At 46.9% G+C, this 24537-nt stretch overlaps 1 protein-coding gene across 9 annotated transcripts in view; it reads right to left on the bottom strand.

Moving 5' to 3' along the window:
• Positions 1 to 24537, bottom strand: part of BOC (BOC cell adhesion associated, oncogene regulated) — a 72403-nt gene that overhangs the window by 11783 nt on the left and 36083 nt on the right. For all 9 annotated transcript variants that reach the window (XR_005648764.1, XM_039842999.1, XM_039843008.1 and 6 more), the window contains 7 exons: positions 23653 to 23831; positions 22703 to 22981; positions 6219 to 6365; positions 4296 to 4439; positions 2511 to 2804; positions 1906 to 2178; positions 495 to 802 (listed from right to left, as the gene is read on the bottom strand). Coding sequence is in view for 8 of the 9 variants with exons in the window: in XM_039842999.1 (XP_039698933.1) it covers positions 495 to 802; positions 1906 to 2178; positions 2511 to 2804; positions 4296 to 4439; positions 6219 to 6365; positions 22703 to 22981; positions 23653 to 23737 (1530 nt within the window). In the remaining variant the exon portion in view is untranslated. The remainder of the gene's footprint in view (positions 1 to 494; positions 803 to 1905; positions 2179 to 2510; positions 2805 to 4295; positions 4440 to 6218; positions 6366 to 22702; positions 22982 to 23652; positions 23832 to 24537) is intronic.

Raw genomic sequence — 24537 nt, 5'->3', positions numbered from 1 at the left:
GTCAAACCTGATCCATGATGAATCTTAAGAACTGAGGGGGTATTTTACAGCCCTCAGAGAAAATTCTTGTTCACAAATATTTGTTTTCCTGGCTGTAGAGCTAGCTTGCCATGCCAGAGTTCCTGCAGGTATGTACTCAGGGCTTACTTTGCTTAAAAAACAAAACAAAACAACATCAACAAATGACAGAGGGAAGGACGGGTGATGGTTAACAGGGAGACTATTATTTCTCCTCTGGGACTAGAAGCTGGTGGTGTCGGCTTCTGGGAAATCAGTGCATGGAGCTCAGACCTGAAGGCAAACACATGGCTTTTTTCTGGGCTGCTTAGGGTCCCAAATGCCCAACACAACCTGATTTCTGGGAGGAGAAAGAAAGTTGTGCTCGGCAGTGGGAGTTGCTGGTCCAGGCCTCAGGAGCTCAGTGGGAGATGGCCAGCAGGCAGAGACCCCCTGCCCAGCCTGAGAGGAGGTGGGGATCACGCCAGGCAGCATACCTTGCGGTGTTTCACCACATAGTACAGGATGGGTGCCCGGCTGCCACCCTCGTGCCGAGGCCGCCACACAAGCTCGTATGAGTCACTCTTAGAGGTCCGGGGTGAGCTGAGGATGATGGGTGCCTCGGCAGGAGCCACCTGCCCCTTCTCTCCAGGGCACTGTAGGGAAGCTGGCTGCATGGATGTCAGAGGCTTTGGGAGACCTGAGTGCCCCCTCAGCATCTGGTCAGGGCTTCTGGGTCTGGAGGGTGGCATGGGAGGTGTAGCGGTGTCCAGTTTAGCATCCCGCCATGGCCTCGGGGTTGTGCCTGGAAGACCAAGTAGAAAATAAATACAAGGGAAGAACGAGGGTGTCAGTACCCCCTGGTCACCTGCCGAGCAGTTGCCCACCCCTCCCCGGGAGAAAAAGGAGAAGACCTGCTGGGACAGGAAGAGCCCCAGCTCAGGACCTGACATGAACATCAGTCCACTCAACACACAGCCAGGCTCTGCGGGAAGAGAGAGGGTCACGTCCCTGCCCTGCAGGAGGGAAAGCCCACGCCCAGGCTTCTCGCCATGGCATAGGCGTGGCAGACAAGCATCTCTGCAACCTGCTTGTTTTCCTGAGCCTACACACTAGCCTCGTCTTAAGCGAACTATCTCCTGAGGTGCAAGAACCCTGTGCCCTCTTTCTCATGTCTAATGCTGGGAATGGGGGCATGTCCCTTCACTGTGGGATCTTAACACCATGGCACGACAGGGGCCTTTTCCGGCTCCACTGCATTGACTGAGAAATGAGAGCTGTGAAGCCAACTGTAAATGCCCCCTGAGAACCTGAGAGGACAGGAGAGGCGGCTCTTACTCCAGGAAGCCTCCACGGACTCTGCCAACCAACACTAAATTTTCCTATACTTGACCTCCTGCACCACAGGAAGTCGGCATCTGATAACGTTGATTCAACATTTCATTATTTGTCATCGTATTTTTCTGTTTATTTCCTTGAAAAATTTTATCTCCTCCATGAGAAAATTCTTGAGGGTAGAGTGTTACGTTCCTCGGCATCTCCCACGTTACCTAGCCCAGTGCCGAGTACACAATAACTGCTAGATCGGTATGAGTGTCAATGAAAATGAAGCCAGCCGAGAAGGACACACTTGCTTTTCTTTACTCCAGCACAGTGGCTGTCAGATTGGGTTCCATGGAACCCTGTGAACCCAAATTCTGCAAAATAATTAAAATGAGTTTTTAAAATAAAATAGTTAAATGGTTCATTTTCACCAGTGAAAATCTGCACTTCCGACTTTTTAGTAAGTTCATGTAAATGTGAACTTACAACTAAAAGCCACTTTTATCTATTTTCTATATTGGGGTTCTATTTTGGATTTCATTTGAGCATACACAGCTGGAGTCTCAGCCCTTGGGCTGCACTTGCCTGGCCTGGCGGTCCTCAGCTGGACCACCGCATGGGCGCTCCCAACTTCATTCTCGGCCATACACTGGTAGACGCCTTCATCTTCAGGCCCCACACTGACCACTCGCAGGGCCCTACGGGTCAGTCGGAGGCGCTGGCTGGAGGTGAGGGGCACAGCATTCCTCAGCCACAGCACGGAGGGTGGGGGGTTCCCGCGCACCTCACAGGTGAGCTTGGCGCTCTGGCCCCACGGGATGACCAGCTGGGACAGCTCCACAGTGACTTCGGGGGGTTCTGCCGAGAAACCAGAGCAGGGATTAGAGAGGCTAAATCTTCCCATCCAGGGCCAGACAGGCTGGGGAGGGAGCTGCAGTCAGGAGAGGTCCCAAGTCTCTTCCATCAGAGTCATGCCAGGAAAGGCCAAAAAGAGAGCTGCCAGGCCCTTACACCCTAGTCCCTGGGATCCAGGGGTCTCTGCCTCTCTCAGTACTCCTCCATCACTCGTTTGGCATGTGACCACTCACAAGGCATGTGACCCTTTATCGGTCTGCGGTTTTGAGATTCTAGAAAGGTTATGCAGGCCAAAGAGAAGGCAAAGGAGGAGAAGGTCTGCGGAAGACACTCACCGAACACCTGGACGTTGTAGAGGATGACTGCTGCCCCAGGCTCTCCTACCCCGTTGTCAGCCATGCAGCGGTATGTCCCCGAGTCCTCCTCACTGGTGGTGTCAATGAGGAGGTTGCTCAGCAGGAAGCGCGTCTTGTTGTAGCCGGCCACACTGGACCCATCCTTGGCCCAGGTAACTCGTGGGGGTGGGATCCCACTAGCCACACACTCCAAAATGAGACTCTGGCCTTTGGTAACAATGATGGTCTGTGCCTCTGGGGGGTAGATGATGCGGGCAGCCTCGGCGGTGGAGCCTGCGGGGGTGAGGAGGGGAAGGACAATGCATGAGACAAGGACTTGGTGCAGAGGTTCCCCTCCGCCCCACCTCAGGTGGCCCGGCCTCAGGAGGCAGGCCCAGAAGGCATGGATTTGTAATGAAACAGCCTTTAGGAGCTTATGACCTATGATAAGTGGGGTAAGTTACTTAACTCCCCTGGGCCTTGGTTTCCTTATGGGAGACAAGGATCTCCTGCAGGGAGCTGTTATGTTAAGAAATGAGATAGCAGTGGAATAGCATCCTGGACACGGCACATGTATGGGTAACGATGTGTGCTGGCCAAGAGAGAAAGATGAAGGGGGCGGACAGAGAAACAACTTACATGGTGGAGGTGATTTTCCTCACTTGAATTCAGTAAATGAAGTCTAAGACCAAGGATGAGATGGGATACAGTGTCCCCCAAACCCCACCCATGGGTCTCAGTACCCAGGTGTCTCCCACTGCATAAGCATCTCACAGTAAGCATCTTGCTGAGCTGAGCAGGACCTATGGTTTAAACCTATGGTTTAAAGATGTGCATTTCTCAAACTGCGAGGTCCTCCAAAGCAAATAAACTACCTCACTGGGTGCTCAGCTGAGGAAACAGCCATCTTTTTTTCAATCTGGGGGGAGAGACCACATAGAATTTATTGAATGGCATGCTGCTCTCCATGTGCCCCCTTCCTCAGTGACCTTCATAGAACCTATTGACTATGTGTGATTTTGCTTCATGTGCCAACCAGGGGCAGATAAGGTTTTATAAGAACCTGAAAGTCATATAACTTGGGAGGTCTTCTCTAAGAAAAAATACCCACAAAATTATAGATACAAAATTAGGCGAGTGAGCTTTGCTTCATTAACTTTATGGTAAATACACCTCTGGTGCCAACTTTAGAACCTAACTCCAGGTAAGATGTCATTTTACTGGACACGCAGGGAGCCCAGAAAACTGTCTGGCACGTGGGAGGTGCTCAGCAAAGGTAGCTGCTGTTTTCACGTAAACAGGGAGTGTGTGGGCCTCCATGGATTTTCATCAGAGGGAGGCGTTGGGCACCCTTCAGCAGTGCAGACAGCGTGGACACAGCCTGGCGTCATAAAAGGAAGGCCTGGTGGCCTCATCTAGGCACCAACGCACCATCATCTTTTTCTGTGCATATGCTGTCAGGGGCTTAGTGCCACGTATTCCAACTGATCCCCGACTATGAAAGTAACACAGTGAAGGAAAGCTCTCAATAGGCAAGAAGAAGGGGATGTCCCCCACAGTGCTCTGATGTGACCAGGAAGCATAGCCACCTCCTTGTGTCAGGCTGGAGGGCTGTGAGGGGCTGGCACTTGGGCTGGCTGGAGAAGAACCAGCCACATGTGAATCTAGTCCTCAATGTCCTATTGGCCTGAGTCCAGCGACCCTCACCCCAACCTTGGAGAAAAACTGTGGGATGGGGCACCCCTCAGGCCCCGCCCCCTCCATCAGGGAGCCCGTGACTCTTACGGCGCACGCGCAGCCGATCACTGGAGCCCGCGGTTTTCACTTCCTGGGTCACTGGGTTGTAGGCGGCGCACTTGTACATCCCCTCGTCCTCCTGGCTGGCGTTCACAATCTGGAGGTTTCCTGATGGCATGATCAGGTAGTTATCTGAAGAAAAGGACAAGTGGGGAACATGGGATGATTTTGGGCCTAGAGGACTGTACCTGACAGCTCTCGCAAAGGTAGCGGGGGCAGGCAGGGCAGGAGCCAGGGGCTGCTCACCTGAGTCCCAATAAGCCCAAACCAAAAATGCTGTTCTCCCCAGAGGGACAGAAGTGCCAGGTAATGAAACTAATGGACCAGCTAAGAAACCAGCTGGCTGACTAACCCCATCTTGTTAGTACATAGGTCTGTGGAAGAGCATTTCATACTTTCCAGAGAGCTGGGTAGGGTGGAAAGAGCAGGATTTGGGATCAGTCAGACCTGGACTCAAGCTATGGATCTGCCCTGTACTAACAGATCTTGGACAAGGTAATTAACTTTGCAGAACTTGTTTCCTCATTTCTAAAATGGCAACCTGTGCTGCCTCTGAGCCACTGTAAGGATTGAGGGCCTGTGCTGCATATGTGGGACATAATCATTCACACAAGCCACCAGGAGAGAGGGAATTTGACTTTAGAACTTCCCATCGGTCTCCGTCATGGGCACAGCTTTGAGCTACCTCCCGACTGAATTTCTGCAACCAGGGATGAATATTCTAAGCCCCAATTACTGCCCTCTCCATGGATGCCACTGAATCCCTCTTCATCACTGGCCTGCTAGGCTGTATCTGCTCCTAGACCAGGGGTGCCAGGAGGGTGGTGCCCCAGGGCTGTGTTCAACTTCTTTCAATAGGAGACAGATTCACAGCTGCTGGACATCTCAGTAACTGAACATTCTGGTAGCCTGCCTTGGGAGTCATGGTGTCCCCCTGTACTCTGGGCTCATTGAGCCTGGTGCCTGCCTGCCACTGGGCTGCCCTAGGTTTGAGCTGCTTAGGTAAATGCCAGATGGAATGGGAAAAGCCCTTGACCCTTGTGGGATGGGCAAATCTCCTCTAGGAGATACTGCCAGGCTTCTTCTGGGGACAGTAGGGATCAATGCTCTTCTCTCAGTTTCCACTTATTTCTTAGGGGTGGGATTAGGGTTTTTACCCTTTCAAAAAATTCTTTTCTGTATTTTCTATATGAACACATATTTCTTTCATAACCAGAAAAAGCAAATAAAAATATTTTAAAATCTATAGGATATTGTAAAAGGTAACATTTTAAGCTGTGAGGTCCAGTCAGGTAGGGTCTACATAGGTTTGAGTGCAGGGTCAGCTGTGGATGAAGCTGACTTCGTCTCAAGAGAAATCCCCCCTTTCTGCTGGAACTCTGTGGACTAAAGCTTGGCCTCTCCTGGACCAGCTGTCGTGTCCACTGTGGCCTGAGCAGGAAGCTGTGATAGCTGAGATAGCTGCATTACCAGGAAAATGGAGAGAGGGGAAAACTCAACTTCCATTAAAAAGGATACTCTGCTGTGTGGGAATGAGCTCCACCTCCCACCAGGGAACCCCACAGCTGCAGGAATGGCTGGGTTTGTCAGACAGCTGTCCTGTGTGTGCCTCGGGGCCAGGGACTCACAAGTGGAGAGGATCTGGAACCCTGTACTGAGAGGCCTGATCAAATGGAGGCAGCTCAGCAACATCTTCCAGGGCCTCAAAAGATGAAGAAATTCCTCATGACAGGACAGAAGACCTCCATAATAATCCCTTTAGAATCCTATGGCCTAAATATCAAGGTCAAAGACGGCTAATCAACATGAAGAAGGGGCTGTCAGATGTTGATGTGGGGTTGGGAAGCAGTGCTTGGAGGCAGCCAGCTTCCCTCCTGGCCTTGGGCTCTGGGCTCCTGCTTGCTCACTCACCTCTGGATGCCTCCAGCCACTCTTGTTTGACACTGTATCGGACCTGGGCTTTTGGGTGACTCTCAGGAAGGTGGCAGGCAATGACTGCTGTGTTCCCCTCATCTACTTCAATCACATGCTGCACATCTAACTTGAAGTCCTGGAGATCTGTAGAGAGGAGGGAAGGTGCTGGTTGGGCCTCAATGGGGGAGGCATGCAGTGTTTCCAGGTGACTTGTGTCTTGGGTGTCTTTAGTCATAATAAACGGCTGTAGAACCTCACATACTGGGGGCTCTGTGGGGGTCCTCTGAGTCCTTTTTCTAGCCTTCGTCATCTATGAGAGTATATAAAATGGAATGTGTGGCTTTCATCACTGCATGGGAGTTGCGGGGGTAGGGAGTGGATGTATATGTAAGCTGCGGGGGTAGGGAGTAGATGTAGAGCAGTAGTCCCCAACCTTTTTGGCACCAGAGACCGGTGCACCTATGAGAATCTAATGCCTGATGATCTGAGGTGGAGCTGAGGTGGTGATGCTAGCACAGGGAAGCGGCTGCAAATACAGATGAAGCTTTGCTCGCTCACCCACCACTCATCTTCTGCTGTGTGGCCTGGTTCCTAACAGGCCACGGTCCAGGTCTGTGGCCTGGAGACTGGGGACTCTTGATGGAGAGAATTCCATCAGGAGGTGCCTGTGATACAGACCAGCCTCTTCTATTACACTGAGACATGGGGGTTAGTTGGCTAGGCCCATTGGCCCTACTGAACCTGTCTGAAAACAGGACATGGTCAAGGTATAAATTTTCTGGCACGGCTCAACTAAAGGAATCTGAAGAGAACAATGAAAGAGAACGCTGATGTCTTTTCTCTAGTTTAGTCAATAACAGCCTCCCTTGGTTCTTTTTAGACATCCACAGTGAAAAGTGAGAGGCCCAAGATACCATTCAATTGCCAACCATGGTTATAACCAGAAGGCTGATTCCTGCTACCCAAGAGCTATACTCCATGTCATGGATAATCCTTTCTCAGGGCTGGAGTGGGGATCTGTGGATGCCGTAAGGGTTTTCAAAGGCAAAGAGGGATCTCCCTGGTGTGGCTTAATGGCAGTGGATGATGGCGGAGCTGAGGGTCTCTGGAAGCATGGTAGCCATCTTTCCAGGCTTGGCGTGGTGTCAGGAAGACTGGGATCTAAACTGGGAGAGGATGGACATCCATCTGGAAAGAAAGCAGGATGTTTCCCAAACAATCCAACAGTCCAAACAACAACACTCTCTTTGTAGGAGCCAAACCACTGATGTTGCTGAACAAAATGGGCCATTTGTGCAACAAAACGATATTCCAAATTTGGTTCAAGAATTACAGCTAAATTTAACTTGAGAGGAAGTAAAACTAATGGAAAGTAAGATAAGGGAGATGAAAACATTTACCCACTCTCTTCATAAAGGTACTTAGAAAATACCCTGGAGGCGATCTCACTGAATGCTGACTGCATCAAATTTTGCTCAGCAACTGAGAACTGATACCATCAGAGCTTGTGATTCCACTACAAGCCCCCACCTGCCTGTGTTATTTCCACTGGAGACCCAGAGAAGGCAACAAGAGCAGGGATGGGGCGGGGGAGGTCAGGTTTATCACAGAAGAGATGATTACCAAAAACAAACTACTGTCACCAAAGGAGAGCCTGGTGAAGGAGGCACTCAGTGAGGTCATGAGGTTCTCACTTAATGGACTTTCCAGAAGCTCTCAGTCAAGCCAAGCAGAAGAGCCCTTTTGTTTCTATGAAAGGATCATTGTCCCTTTGATTACGGTATCAGACTGTGAACTTTTTAGGGGAAGGGACCAAATCTCCTTCATATCTATGTTTTCTAAACCTTACCCAGGGCCTGGCCCAAGTAAAGGCTCAGTAAATGTTGAATGACTGAATGAATGTCTTGGAGCTGGGCCTCTCAGTCAGGTACAAGATGCCCAGTTATGTTGCCTGCTAACTCAAATTTCCTAGTTGAGTTTGGTCTACATCATGATCTCAAGGATAAGGGCCTAGCACAATACATTTTCTTCAAACCTTTTATCTAAGTGTGGCTATTTTGAAAATAGAATGTTTTGAGAATGTTACTTTCAGAGTCATAGGAAAAAGGTAAAATAGGTTTAATAAATGTGGAGTAAGAAATACATGCTGTTCATGGAGTGGTCTGGCAAAAATGACGGATTGATTACCAATTCATTTTTATTGCCCCATTTCACTTTCCAGGATGACCAAGTGGTGCCTGTGGGTCAATGTGAGATCTCTCATGGATTCCTTTGGGTGACCGTAGGGCCTAAGGGGCTTTTAAAGAATTTTCTTGTCATTAATTTTGCATGTGTGATATCTGACCCTAACTAAATGATAAAAATTTCTAATAGGCAGCCTATTAATTTTGCACTCCATACCCCCAACCCAAGCCCCACTGCCTGGTATTCAGGATATAGCAAATGCTTTCTAAATCCTGTTGAATGAATAGTTTGGAAGGCTGAGACCAAGACCAGCTTCATGGGTGTGCAACCTGTGCAGCTGCACAGGGCCCCTTGCTTGGAAGGGGCCATTGCTTGGTTTCATGCTTTGTTGTCACCATCCTGAAATTCTTAACATTTAAACCCTGCATTTTCATTTTGCACTGGGCCCCACAAATTACACAGCCTGGTCCTGGCGGAGCCTCTCAGCCAAATCATTACATGCATTTTCTCTCAGAAGGAAGATATGGACTGTGGGAAAGGGTGGATTGCCTGTGCTCAACATGTAGCTAAATATTGCTAACTGCTTTCAAAAGCAATTCACTTAAACATCGCAAAGGCTTTAATCCCCTCAGCACAGTGCACACTGTACCTGCCAAGTCAGGAGGCTCAGCGCAAAGCTCAAGGGCATCTGGAAAATTCCTCCATCACTGAGAAGCACTCTTTTCGATGGTCCAATGAATCTAAAAGTACACTACCATGAGGGTTTTTTTTTTCCATCCTCCCCCTTTTCTTTGCCTCATTCCAAGGAAATTTGCCTCGAGCGAGAATACATTTAAACCTAACAGAACATTTTGCAAGAGCGATATGAGCAACCAGAAGGACTTTAGCATCAGAATGCCATCTCTATCTTAACGGCCCTGGGCTCCTGCCCTGTAGTAACTGACAGCTTATCCAGGCAGGGAGCATGCACTCCTCCAGGCACCCACCTTACCCACCCAATACTAGAAACATCGTGCCCCCATAAGCCCTTCACGGCTCCTTCTGCACTGACAACTGTTGGGCTAGACACAGAAGGCTGTGCAGTAGAGGAGGCACAAAGCTGGGCACCGGTCAGCCATGTGGCCAGACAGTCCCTCTCCTCTGTTGTGATGCCAACATGTGCACAACAGCCCATGCAGGCAGGACCAAGGACACCCCAGCTGGGCACCCGGCTCCCCATAAGGGCCGACTGGCAGGCGAGCCTTCCTGGCTTCAAAACAAATAATTAGCAGTTTGGTCCTTGGCCCTGTCCCCTCCTTGTGTCGCCTAAGCTTAAGCCTTAGCTTTTGCTTCACTAGACAAATACTCCCAATTTGGCTGCTGGAGCAAAAGTTGAGTTTCACTAAGGGATCAAAGGCAGAGTAATGAAGTGATTTGAAAATCAGAGTACCTCCTTTTCTACTGTTTTTAGGCAGGAAGGAGGCCAGGGAGGGGTGGAGACTTCATGATCAATAACAGCCTCATCCGCCATCAGGAGAGGCAGATGCAGAGAGATTCAGTTGGCCGCATGTGAAGGAAACCAGCCTGTTCCCAGGCCTCTTTGTCTGCAAAGGCGGTTTCCTGGCCAGTTCCTGGGCTGCTCAGGGAGCCTCAGTGGGAATCAGGGGCGGGCCTTTCAGTTACAAATGGGGTTAGCAGTCCCCGATGTAGAATGATGGATCAAGTTTCATGGGGAAATGGTTTGACAGGACACCTGCCCTGGCCTGTTGGCTGGTGTGTTTGAGAAATCCATTAGCAGAATGTTTTTGCAGCTTTAATCCTCTTACCTTCTCTCAGACCCCTCTTATACCCTCTCTTTGTGTATTCTTCCAGTTATTTTATTAACTTGTCTCTACTAATCAAATCCCAATAGGATCGCTCTTGATTCTCAGCTGTTGGTGGGTCAAAAGCCCTGCTCACTGGCACCATCTTGGAGTTTACTGACATTCCTTCTCAAAGTACTTTGTGCTTCCTAAGAAAGCTCATAATAGTTCAGGATCAAAACAGAACCCGGCTCAATTTCTTAAGGGAACACATATCTTTTGATATATCATTTCCATAGGACCTTGGATACATAGTATACAGGGATTTGTTCAGACACAAATCATGTGATGTATTCTATGTTTCTTCTTCACATTTATAAGATCCATCAGGCACCTACCTTCTTGGCCAGGTGGGGAAAAAGGCAAGTAAAAGACATTTAGAAGCATGTGAGTGTTGCTGCCATCACCAAGATCACATGCAACACTACAAATTGGTAAGTTTTCTCTTGAGCCCCTTTTGAATTTCTTACCACCTTCTAGCCTCAAAACTTTCTTTATTTAATAAAAGGCTCAGTAGAGCTATGAACTAAATTACAAACTTTGGTGTATGTTTATGCATTCTCTTAACGTAAGATTGTGAAATCTTAATTATAGGCCCATTCCCCCGATTTTCATAGAATTTACACATCCAGTTACAGGGTGCATTGTACTTTAGCAGAATGCCCCCAGTGTAATCTATAAATTTAATCACATTCAAGGCGATTTCTCATTCCAACCTCTTCTCTTGAGTCCTCACTTAGGCTGTAAATCAAAGTTTAATTGTGTTTAAGTAAGACAGCACGTTTGGCTGGAGGCTGCATTGAGTTACCACATCCCCATCTCCATGAGCTCAGCTGAATGCTTAAAAAAAAACTGGCTTTCTACCCATCCAGGCATTTCTCACATATAGACCATCCTGTCCTCCCCTCCTGTCTGTTCTCAGGAATCACAAGACAAGTCTGCACTCACCTGCTGAGGTCTGGATGGGATCCACCAAATTGTGGGGACACAGTAGTGGGCTCCCTTGGCAATACTGCCGGGATGGCTCAGTAGCCTCACTGCCATCAGCAGGTTTCTGGGCTGATTGATAATTCTACTCACTACCTCTCATGGCATCCAGGTCTCAACTTGTCCTTCTGGTGGCTTGCTGCATCTATGGCTAATGTTACAAAGGACAGAAAGACTTTGCTCTAATGGAGCACTCCTCAGTGGCATGTTGATCCCGTAGCCCTTCCCTGCATCTTAGTTCCTTTTTGAAAGATGGCAGAGGTACAAGGGGAGCAAAGTTCCTAAGAACCTTTTCTGGCAGAGCCCGTGGCTCACTACAGATGGACTTGGAGCCAGAGAAGGTGAAGCGTCCTTGGCACTGCCGACCTATGTGGCCTCTTGCAGTGCAGAGGTTCTCCTTTGCCCCATACTGCTTCACCAATGGGCAGAGAATCACCACACTGCTCTCCACCACAAAATCACCTGAGGAACCATGGCTTGGCATGACCTCGAGATTAGTCCTCTGAAATAAAGTGCTCTGCAAGCGAATCAATTACAGAAGTGGAATGAAGTCTGGAACTTTATGGTGCTTTCATTAGGTCAGAACCCCTGGCGCCTGGTGAGTGGATGGGGTTTGCTGTGGGATGTGCAAGCATCTCAGAAACCGCTCAGTCTGGGTAGTGAGTAAGCCTTTTGCCAGACTGTAGCCCTGGCACACAGATCACTGAAACCAAACCCAACTGTAGCCCACAAAACTGGGCAAAATCAAGATATTCTGTAGTCAGCGTTCAGCACTATACCATCCCTCCAGGTAGCACTGATTCATTCATTCAGCCAGCTAGTAGCTGAAGAATACTCTATTATGCCAGGCATTGCAGAAGATACCAAGAAGACAAAGACATTGATCCTAATCACCAGGCGCTTTAGACTAATAGACAAGACAGATAAAAACAGCACATAACAATTCAGAAGAGTCCTCAAACATAGTCCCTACCATCTCCACCAGCATTCCACCCTATGTCAGGTCACTTCGATCTCCAGAGAAATGTAGAAAGGGAGTTGGCAGAGTGAGTACTGCTCCTTCCTTCGCAGGCAGGGAGAGTGGGTAAATATGTTTGCTCTCTTTGGGATTTTTTTCTGCCTGTTCAATTGCACAAGTAATTTTGGCTCCAAAACTCTCTCCTGACAGCCATGGAAACATGACATAAAATTTCTCAAACATACTTTCTGATGAAAACAAGGCACACTCTCTTTTATTTCAATAATAATAATAAAAAAGTTTCCATGGGGAAAAAAACTTTCGCAGATGCCAAACACATTACTTGTTAAATCTTGTGTTTCTTTCTTTTCCTTTGAGTTAAGGTAGGGTTTGTACCAAAATTTGAGAAGTGGTAGAAAGCTGAGGATGAGAAGAGATTAAATAGCCAGGGAGATGCGGGCAAAAGATCAAAGTCATGACAAGAGGTGGGCAGGAGAGGAGACAGGGCATGAAGAGAGGAGTGTGAGAGGAAAAAGGAGGAAAAATAAAAATAACCTAGTTTGCAATGTCAGTAAATCGCTATAAAGTGGCCTTGTGCTTCAGGAATTTCTTGGCTTGAACCAATTAAGATATTAAAAAAAAAAAAGACATAAGAAGAAAATGAGAAGTGTGATTAATCCTTGAAGACCAATCAAGGATGGGAGCCATGTCTCCACTGAGTCTGGCAGCCAGATGACCAGAGAAGATGTCTGTAGACCATCTCGTTTATCTGACTTCAGTACTGCTATGAGGTAGGGCTGATTAGCAGAACTGAGGAGTTGCTTTTGGACCAGATGAAGGAATGAAATGGTTTGAAAAAATACACTGAAGAAAGAAAGAAGGAAAAAAAAGATTTACTTGCCAGCAACCCACATCACACATATTTTTCTGATCAACCCAATATAAACTATAAACTTTAGCAATGGGAAAATTAATGTGAATCCTGGTGGTCTGGACTCATCAGAGCCAGAGCTGGATCCTGGCACAATCTCTGGCAGCCAGGCAGCTTGTACAGGAAGAGAGAGAGGAGAGAAAAGGGAGGCCAAGGCGCTCAGAGGAAGAATGGAGATGAGTACTTCAGCACGCCCTTAAAAACTGAATTGGGAGAGGCAGGGCACCATCCCAAGGCCAGTGGGCCCACAGGGATTCCCGCTTTTCTGCTCACACAAGTGGGAACTATGTATTCTTAAAGCAGTGGTGGCTACCGATGCCATCCACCCACCGTCTCTGACAGTGTCCCCCTGAGGTGTCTGTTAGGACATGGAGCCACCTTTACTGGCATCTCCTTCCAAAAGTTCCAAAGGTTCCAAAGCTTTCTCTGAACATCTCAGTTTCTTTTAAGGAGCCTTTTATGCTTCTCACATCCATCAGTTTTTCTAAACCCTTCCTGAATCTCTTCGTATCTTTAACCTGTTTATGTCCCGAGCTCTTTCTTCGTCCTTTCTTATTTACTTCATTAAAACTTTTAAAGTATCAGGCTTGGTGAAGAAAACTTTGTTCACCTTCTGCATGCCCTTTTAGATCTTTCAGGCTTCACACACATTTTATCTGGAGTCTTCCTCTTTTTAGACATTCATTGAAGGCCTATTGTGTGCCAGGCCCTGTACAGAGCAGTGTAGCGATGAATGGCAACATTCTTGCCCTCCAGGCAATGAAACCACGGCAGGAGAGGGCTATCGAGGGCTATCGTAACAAACCCAGGATGGCATGGAAGCTGAAGACCAGACCCTACTCCAGACACTTGGGAAGTTGAGGGGGTCGAGAAAAGATTCCTAGAGGAGAAGATACCTGAGTCTTGAAAACTGAGAAGAAAGTCATTAACCCAAGGGAGTTGGGAACTTTCTGGGGAAGGTCATAAAAAGATGCTACAGGCAGATGAAGGACCATTCCAAAAACAAGGGGCGATTGTTCAATGAACTGAGAAAACAGCAAAGTTTGCTGGGTCTAGAGTGGGAGGTGGGGCTCAGAGATGGGCTTAAGTTTATCATGCTATGACTTGAGTCTTATTCTGTGATTCTTGGAGTCTTCAAATGTTTTTGAGTAGAAGAGAAGCATAGTCTCTCAAAATTTAACACTATTTTCCCAATAGGAAAAAAGTGCTGTTTTTTTCCTCTGCAAGTTTTTTCTTTTGCTTACATTTTTTTCCTCACTATTAAGAGACAGTCTTTTATCATAAATGTGAACATCTGAACAGGAAAGAGTCACTGTTCTATAGTTTTTTCCTTACATTTTTTTCCTCACTATTAAGAGACAGTCTTTTATCATAAATGTGAACATCTGAACAGGAAAGAGTCACTGTTCTATAGTTTTGACCAGATGTCAAAAATGGTTTAAAGTCTAAAAACAAAGTTAAAGTAGAAATCTCTAAACTTCTCCACACACAGAAAAAAGGGAGGGGGGCGTGGTTTAAGAGACTCATTTGCTCTTTTCTTTTTTAATTTTAAAGGAATCATCTTACATCATGTTCTTTAAAGGATTCCAGTGATTTCAAGCAAACTAATTATGGTAGTCCCCCCTTATCCATGGGGGACACGTTCCAATAACCTAGCCCCAAGTGGATGCCTGAAATGATAGATGGTACCAAACTGTATCTATACGATGTTTTTTCCTATACAGTCATGTACCGCGTAATGACGTTTCAGTCAACGATGGATTGCATATGTGATGAGGTCCCACAAGATTATAATGGAGCTGAAAAATTCCTGTCTCCTAGCAACACTGTAGCTGTCATGTCACAGCACAACAGAGTCTGTGTTTGTGGTGATGCTGGTGTACACAAACCTGTGCTGCCAGGTGTATAGACATATAGCACATACAATTATGTACAGTACATAATACTTGATAATGATAATAGATGACTATTACTGGTTTATGTATTTACTATACTTTTTATTATGTTAGAGTATACTCTTTTCTATTAATTAAAAAGTTTCCTATAAACAGTATGCTGTATTACGCCAGCAGCAACTTCATACGTGTCTTGATTGCATTATTTTCGCTTGTGCTTGACTTAATCTCATGTCATTTTGTACAGTAACATGCGGTACAGGCTTGTAGCCTAGGAGCGATAGGCTATACCACATAGCCTAGGTGTGTAGTAGGCTACATCATTTAGATTTGTATAAGTGCACTCTGATGTTCGAACAACAATGAAACCACCTAACAACACATTTCTCAGACCGCAGCCCTGTCGCTAAGTGGCGCGTGCCTGAACATACATATTTATGAAAGCTGAATTTATACATGAGGCACAATAAGAGATTAACAGTAATAACTAACAATAAAATAGAATGATTATAACAATATGCTGTAATAAAGGCTATATGAATGTGGCATTATTAGGTAACATAAAGGTTACTTGAGCACAAGCGCTGCGATACCGCGACAGTCGATCTGACAACTGAGATGGCTACTAAGTAGCTAACAGTGTAGACACACTGGACAAACGGATGATTCATGTTGAGGGCGGGGCAGAGTGGGATGGCATGCGATTTCATCACACTACTCAGAACAGTGTACAACTTAAAACTTACAAACTGTTTACTTCTAGAATTTTTCCATTTAATATTTTTGGACTGCAATTGACTGTGGGTAACTAAATCCATGGAAAGCAAAATCTCTGATAAGGGGGCACTGCTATAATCCTTCTCTCATCTTCTTGTGCAGAAGGCTTCTCGAAGTGCTCTGGTGTACTGAATCTATATTTGTTTAACATACTAGGTGGTCCTCCCTTTATCTTAGAAAATGGACCTCGGATTTTATTTAACATATGGTTCTGTGCACAAAGAATATATTAAGGAGAAAAAAGAGTGGGGTGCATTAAGAGTTCTAAGCGTGTACTTGGTAGAAGATGCACCATGGACCTGAGGTCATCCTTTGGTAAATACTGACCATTACTATATAGAGAATTGGAACCCTGGCTGTTCAGGGCAGACGCCTGCTGCTCAGATACCCTGAGCAGAGCTTACACCATGCATTTGTCTGGGCCCTCGCTCTAGGTATGATGAGATTAGCATTGCCAGTGTCATCTGAAAATTTCACGAGAATATGGGGGGAAATTCTCGTGAGGTGTTAATTTCTGCTTGTATCCAGTGGAAAACAGAAAGGGTTAATGTGACTTTGGCCTAAAGCTATAAGGTATTCCTTAGTCATTTCCTATTTAGATTTTAAGCTGTTTAGCACCTTTTGGGTTTGAGCTCTCAATAATTTTCTTGTCCAACTGGCAAAGTAAAACATACAAAACTTATGATGCAAAGCAGCTAAATTTTAAGCTAAAGCTAGTTTTTTTCAACTACCCTCATATGGAACTGTCTGTCTCTCCCGGCAAAGTAGACTCCCACTCCGCCTGGCATCTCCAGCCCCAGTTTTCAGCTGCAGACTCCCTTCCCCTTCTGGAGCAGCTCAGGAAGCCACCTGTGTTTTCCTTCTTCCCCCAACACTTCTTCCCACCATCGCAAAGCAAAAGGCTTGCACAGGATTCCCTGAGATATCCAAGCTGACAACAAATGTTTTTCCAATTTAGAATAAATGGTTCCCTCCTGTTTTGTCAAGGAGTCACTGGCTGACTGAACTAGACTGAGGGAGAGAGTTGGTGTTGGAAAAAACACTCTAAGGTGTCCTTTCTTAATCATAAAATATAATTCCCAAAGGGAAGAGATGAGAAACAGTGAGGAACAAGGTGGGGGAAGTGAGAAACAGGATGAGTAGCAAGAGAGACATAATCACCTGGTGGCTAGATTCAGGATTTGACTGAACTCACCAAAGAAATACCTCATTAAAAATTAAACTCACTATAGTAGTATCTGCACCATCTCAGAAACTACACTACACTTAGGTCTAAGTATACAATGCTGAGAGCCGAATTTAGTTGTTGAAGGTCTGAGGAAGGTATGTGAGGATTCAAAATATTAGAGATAAAGGTTATCCCCCACACATTCTTCAAGGCTCAACTCTGAGTCTTCCTCAGTCCCCCAAACTGAATCACTGTTCGTCTGAACTCACTGTTAGCTTTAACTCTCACTAAAATCTGTTTTCATCTCTGTGAAGCAACTCATGGTCCTGGCTTGCTTCATGCCTAACGTGTTACTTCGGTCCATCTTCTCCATTGGACTATGAGACTTTCAATAGCAGGGACTAGGTCTCTCTGTGCTGCTGGGAATTCTAAACACTTCCCAATTCTCAGGACACCAATCTCTAAAATATCCAAATATTGAACTCGGTGGAGAATGGATGGTTTGCTGTTTCCTAAGTGGGATACATGACTCTCCAGCTTGCTTGGCTTCCCTAAGGACTGTGGATTTACCAGCCTCCACAATCATGGGAGCCAATTCTTTAAAGTCAATCGATCTCTCCCTCCATCTCTCCCTTCCCCCTCATCTTTTTTCCTTTTTCTTTCTCTTCCTCTCCGTATGTGTGTGTGTGTGTGTGTGTGTGTGTGTGTGTGCGCGCGCGCATGTGTTTTGCTTTTCTGGAAAACCTTTACTAAAACAGGGATAGAAGAAGCTAGAAATAGTTTAAGAAAGAGATGCCTATAGTGGTCCTTAATGGCCTGTTGTAGTTCAGGGTCAGAGCCTAGAAGACCTTAAGGAAGTGTCTGATGGGAATCAGAGTTAGGGGGAGCTGAGCAAAAAGAAACATGGCTTCTGTTTGTGGAGTTCATTGTGGTAAGAACCAGGGTCATCCCGGCCTGCTTGCGCAAACCAGTGACTGGCTGGAAGAATGAGCAGCAGTGAACCAACAGAGGCATAAATGGATAGCTCCGTGCATTACAGTGATGACAATACAGTGATGCTTTGGGCTGCTCTGAAAGGCAGCTGGGAGACTCTGAGTTAGAGAATAGGTGTATACAGGAGCTAATTGTGATGCTTTGGGCTGCTCTGAAAGGCAGCTGGGAGACTCTGAGTTAGAGAATAGGTGTATACAGGAGCTAAGAAATTCACAAGAAATGGGTTAGTTTTCTCTTCCTAACAGCCAGTCTTCTCTCTTGGCTCTGGCTATGATTGGAAACTTTACCTTCCTAGGGGCTGCTCCCAGAATGGAGTTGGGCTGGACAGAGGACCTAGAGACTCCTGCAAGAAAATGTTCTACAAGTGTTTATTGACCAAATGGGTGAATAAATAAAGCCTGGAATTGATAAATGGCTTCGAAATATTACTATCATATATTTTCTCATTTGATCCTCAAAAAGCCCAGGACACTGATAATGTAATTATTACTGTGCTCATTCATTTCACAGTTATTTCACAGAGATATTAAGTGACTTGCCCAAACTCACGTTAACTTTTAAAGTAGCAGAGTTAAAACAAACTTTGGGTCTTTGTTCCAGTTTTTCACTTTTTTCCATTACACTAACTTGTCTCTTCACTTAATTCATGGGTTAAATTTAGGTAGCGAAGGGCCCCTGTCCCCTTCTGACCTTTTCTCAAAGTGAGAGTCAGGGAGGCAGCTGCCAAAGCGAAACTCCTTCCTATCCTGTCGGCTGCCTTGCTTTCTGATCCCCGATGCCAGAGAGGATAATTTAGGAGTATGTACCTGCTCTTAGTGCTTAAATGCCTTACGTAAGGGTTAAAGCTCCGCTCTCAAACCAGCATCAGTTTAAAACACCACATCAGCTAAAATTCCCAGATATAAAATTATTACTCAGTTACCACCTATTTTACTTCCAATCTTGGCTGGGACCTAGGGATGATAGGATAATTGGGAGAATTAAGGAATTAAAAAAATAGAAAATAGTTAATGAGAATTATGTACGAATAATTATTTGGATGGTAGATTATTAGAGGTAAGGGATAGAAAACAGCTTTCACGTTGTATGCCCGCTCCGGTGAACTGGTTGTGATTACTTCCTATGCCATGTGAGAACAATTCTAAGACTGACTCGGGATCTAAGGAGAAGGAATATGGTGTCCATTGGCAAGATCTGCTGTTGGTTCTGGTGCACAGAGTGGGAACATTTGAGCCATGTCAAGTGGTTGCCTCCTGGTTTAAAGCTTGTGAAAAGAAAGGTAAGAAGAATAAAGGAGATTAAAGTCAAAAGCATTTTAAAAAGCAAGAATTACACAAGGTGGTCTGAAGTGAGGCATCAGCAGCAAGAGAGATTGACCACAAATAAAGTTTAGGCTCAATAGGAAAAAATTCTCCACAGGGGAGAATGGGATGGGCACCTCCACAGAGCATGACAGCCGTAACCCACATGGCCAGGACAACCTGGAGTAGAGGGTAGGGGTGTACAAATGAGACTCTTCAGGTGGTTCCATTTTACCTGAAGATCGGAAGCTGATGTCACCAGGTAGGGGTGAAGTCCAAGTGCAACCCTCACCCCCTAGCATCAGAGTAAAAGAGGTCTGAACCAGGAAAGTTCCGCTAGAGGCCTCCTCCACACCCCAAATCCTCAAGCCAGGTCCTAGCCCCCATCATCGAAAGCTCCTGGCGTTCTCCAGTTCGCGAAGATGCGGGAGGCAGAGTCTTGCCAGGTAGGCCACACAGCAACTGCTTTGTCTGAGGATGAACGTCTGAACGCATGCAGAAGAGGCCAGAGGAAAAGGAAGTCTCAAGTGCTGAGTGTGGGTGTGTGTGCGTGCACACCAGCACGCTGTGCCCAGCCATGCCTCTAAATGCAGACCGTGCCTTTAGTAATGCCTTCTACCACTCGGCCTCCCTCATACACCAGCCAACCAGCAAAACACAGCCCCCATTCTGCTCAGGAATGTGCTTTCGGAAACTTAATCTAACTGCTGAGTCTGGGCCAAATCCCCCATGGCATTAACCCAAAGACAGCACCCCTTTTTCCAGTCTCTCCCGCCTTCCCTCTGCCTCCTCCAAGTTTGGGAGGCTGCAGTTCCACTCCACAAACTCCCCGGTCCCCATGACACAACCCCCTCCAAGCCTGTTCTCTCGATTTCCAGAACTTCTCCGGCCTAGTCAGGCCCAAACATTTCACTTCTGATTCATGTCTAAATGACACGCCAATAGTTCTTGGCTTTCAAACAAGACTCAGTTGGCTCCTGTACAAGCCCCTTCTTCTCTCACGGTGCCTTCTTGGTTTGCAACCAAACCTTTCTCTTTGTCCTCACTGCCAACTGCAGATCCCTTCAAGCACCAGAGAAAGAAGTGGCCAGGAATTTTTTAAAAATAAAGCTATAAATTGTCTCTCCTCATACAGATACACCTTGAATTAGGAGGTGGGATCCAAGATAAATCTTCTCCTCTCCAACTCTCCCTTCCCCCAAACAATAAAAGGTTCAGCCTGGCTTCTAATTAGACCAACTGAATGGTTATGGAGCTTTTTGAGCTTTCACAGACACGTGCTGACCATTTGCAGATGAACTCTCCCTCCTAGATAAGCAGCGATACCTTTTAAAGGCACAAATGTTGCTAAAAAGCACACCTTATTTGTAATAATGAACAACTGAAAGCAACTTAATTAACCAGCAATAGGAAAGGGTCCAGTACGTTATGGCAGAGACGCTCAGGGACGTTTTAGGGATGTTTTAGGGACTTTAGCAAGGATGAGCCTGCTCTGGTGGGGGTAGATTAACTAGGAAGGGGCAGGAGGAAACCTGCAGCATGATGGTCACACTGTGTACGCATACGAAAAACCAGCAGGTTGTTCACTTAACAACGTACTTTGTGGGCTCTACTGGATGCAGTTTATGCTCAGTAAAAAAGTAAATATGGTCATATGACCAATGGAAATGGCTTATCGTACCATGTCAAGGGGGAGAGAATGAGGGTAGAAACTACATTCAGTAGTATCATTACAACAGTAGAAATACGGGTACGGATAAAGCCTGAAAGGGTATACTCCAAAATGATAATGGCAAGTGTGTGATGCTAGCAGGCTTAGGAGAGACATTATTTTCTATATATTCTAAACTTTCTATAATGTAATTTAAATTGTAATTAAAAAATATAAGAGAAGTATGATGGTAGGAAGCATAGCTCTGTCCTCAGCCCTTAGTATGAGCTGAGCCCTCCTCATCCAAGTCCCCTAGCATCCTTCTCCCGCCTACGAGCACAGCTGGGGTGGGGCGGGGAAGGGCCAGCTGGCAGCCCAGGGCCTGTACCCCAGAGGCCCCCCACTCAGATTCAATGGGAACTCCTTCTGCCACAAAGGAAAGTGCCTCTCGTGGGCGGGGGTGGGGCTCTAAGAGGCATCCCAGCTCTGCCTGGCCCCCCCGGGGAGATTCCTGGGGACCCATCCCGCTTCCCCTTTCTTTATGAAAAGGGCAGGGCTGCTTCACTGTTTCCCACGAAAACAGGAATATTGTCAGTAGCCTCTATTCTGGTCTCTAATCTCCCATTGAGTGACGTCCATTTGGGAATCCAGAGGGCAGAGAAAGGTCTTTTCTCCCCTGCTTTTCTGCTTCCCCATCTTTCACCACTTTCCTCCCAGGACTCACGTCTCACGCAGCCAGGGACCCCAGCTGACTGTGAAAGAGGAGCATTTCAGAAATTTGCTGCCTTAGGCATGACCCATAACCTAAGGGCTGCCAACGTCCTAGAAATCATATCACCTAAAAGAGTGATGGTGGTGGTGACATGGAAACCCAAAGCAGGGCTCTCAGGGAGAAAGGGGGTACTGCTAAGTCACAGGAGAACAAGCTCAGGAGATCTCCTCACAGTTTAAATCCAAACACTAGTAAAGTCTCAACAAGCTTCTTTATTCCCCACACTTCAGGCTCCAGTGAAGGGGAGATAAGTCTTAATGTTTCCCAGCTACAGACTCAGTCCGTAAGAATGGGTCTTGGGGGTGCTCTCCAGCCTTCAGAAGTTTATTTAATCAGGCAGGTCTCATTTCTCATATGTAGAATGAGCATAAAATCAGATAATGTGTGTCGTGCCTGAGCACCACGGCAGACCCAAGTGGCAAGTGCACGAGTAGTATGGAGTCTTCTTCTGGCAGCCTCCTTGGGCCAAACTGTCACCTAATCTCTTCCTCTTTCTCCTCTCTTTAGCACTTAGTCACAGTTTCTCTTTCATTGTGTCTACTGTTTATATCCCAGGCATTTGGAATACGCTTGCCCCTCACAGAGAGGCAGGAGGCCCCGTGTGGGATGGGCAGGCTCTGTTCAGACCACACATAGCCCCGTAAATGCTCTGACTGCAACCACGGTGAGGACAGAGAGTGCGGGATGGAGGGGACACCGAGCCATTGGCGCGACCACACCTAAAACCACAGAGTGACCGTGTAGAAAGGCGTGGCGCGGCCCAGCTGTGGGGCCCACAGAAACAGTCCCACCACAGCGAGCTCCCCTCTTTCCCACTCACCGCAGACGCTCCACGAGGGCACATGGTCCCCCGCCACTGGGGACTGTCAGGCAGCTACCACACTCTGGTTTAGAATTTCAATGGTGAAAACCTCTTTTATGGTAACACTAATGAGAAGGGGTATGAATGGTGAGGGGTAGGGGGAGAATAAAGACAGGAACAGAGACTGTACCGCGGCAGAAGGGCAAAAGAGCGGCACTCACTGGCTAGTGTCACAGTGGCTGGCACGCTGGCCACGGCCCCTGCGGGCATCCGGGCCACACACTGGTACCGTCCCACAGTGCGGTTGTTGAGGGCAGTGATGACGAGGGTCCCATGGGTGACGAGGACGCCCAAAGCATCATCTGAACCATTCAGTTCCTTCCCATTCAGGCGCCAGGTGGTATTCATGCCCGGGGGCTCCACCACGCAGCCCAGGATCACCGTTCCTCCAAGCTTCTGGACCGTGGAAGAAGGCTGGACAGTGACCTGAGGGAGCTCATCTGGAGGAAGAACAAGGATGCGGCAATGAAGTGACACCCCCAAGAAACTAGCACGACTTTTTTTTAGAAACACAGCACTCAGCCTTTCAGAGCTGAGTAGCCCAGAGGTGATCTTTCCCTGAAGAACTCTGTCCTTAGGTCCATTCCCCGAGCTGCCCTTGTCCCCAGAGAGTACGCTGGAATGGCAGTGCGGTATAAAGGCAAGAGCTTAGGCTTAGGAGCTGGATACACCTGAGTCTGAATCTCAGTGCCACCGCTTCCAAGCCATGTGACTTTAGCCTTCTTGAGTCTCAACTTCTTATCTGTAAAATGGAGCTAATAATACTTGTCTCATAGAGTTGATATGAAGTTTATAAACGACGTGAACTTCCTGCCATAATCTCACCTAAGTTACCAGTAAAAGGCAGTTATTAGTATTCCTTCTCCTCCTCCTCTGATATATAATGGAAATGATTAAAGTACCCAAATAAAACCAATACAATGTTGTCGAGATCATTTCTCCTCTTGTATTATTGAGTGTGCCCCTAAAGGCCAATGGGAATGAAGTGTTCTTTGAAATCCCAAAAGAGAAAGGGCTTTTGAAAAGGTTATTGCAGATGCACATTGCTCCCATTAGGGGCACAGTGTTCTTCCAAGAAGGGCAGGCTGAAAAAAGAAAGGACAGCACTCACTCAGGTTAGCAAAACAGCCTGCTGTGGCTAAGAGGAGGTAGGTGATTGTGACCTCAGGCCTCTTTCTTCTCTGAGTCATCATCATCCCACGCAGCAAGGTGTGTTACCAAGGGTCCGAAGCCAATGTTCCATATGCCGCTAGAGTCACTCAAAGAGATTCTGTGATCCTCTGCAACACTCTATTGTGAGAAAGAGAGAGAGAGAACAGCTGTGGTGAGAAGGCCTGGGATGCCCCCGTGGTGGCCACAGAGCCTGGCTTTGTCCCTGCACCCCCTGCTTCCATCACACATTCTGGCAACACGCAAAGTGACCTGGCCATGCTGTTGGAAGACCTCTCATGCCATTTCTCATCTAAAAGAAGCTTCTTCTAAGTTACCCACCCCCACTCCGAGCTAGAAGGTGATTTTACGATGGTAAGAATGCCAGATGGTAGAATGTTGGAGCCCGGTGCACCAACGAGCAGCAAGGACAGGGAAGCCTGGGATACAGAGAGGCTGGGACCTGCAGCCACATCCTAGCACAGATGCTTGAAAGAATAAAGTTATCATTACCATTACTTTGCAAGAGGCATATGGAATGCCATGACACTGGTACAGACTGTTGTGGACAGTGCTGCCATCCTTACGATGCATGCTGAAGCCCTCGTTAGGAGATGTTACTAATTAATGAGTCCTAATTTCTCAGACTCATCAATACTCTTGGGCTTCAATTCTCCCCAACCCTATGCCTATGTCCCTGTGTACCCCCTTTTATTTTTAGACTTAATTTACCCTCCTCGGCTTGTCTGTAATCTCTAGTCCCACAAACACAGACAAAAGTCACACACCGGCTAAGCCCCTCACCTTCTCTCTGCCCAGGGTGCTGGAATTCCGGTGTTTCCATCTC

Source organism: Pteropus medius, unplaced genomic scaffold (genome assembly GCF_902729225.1).
Source record: "Pteropus medius unplaced genomic scaffold, Ma_sr-lr_union100, whole genome shotgun sequence".
NCBI classification, from domain to species: domain Eukaryota; kingdom Metazoa; phylum Chordata; class Mammalia; order Chiroptera; family Pteropodidae; genus Pteropus; species Pteropus medius.
The sequence above is the reverse complement of the archived record's forward strand: the minus strand, read 5'-3'. Positions and strand labels throughout refer to the sequence as shown.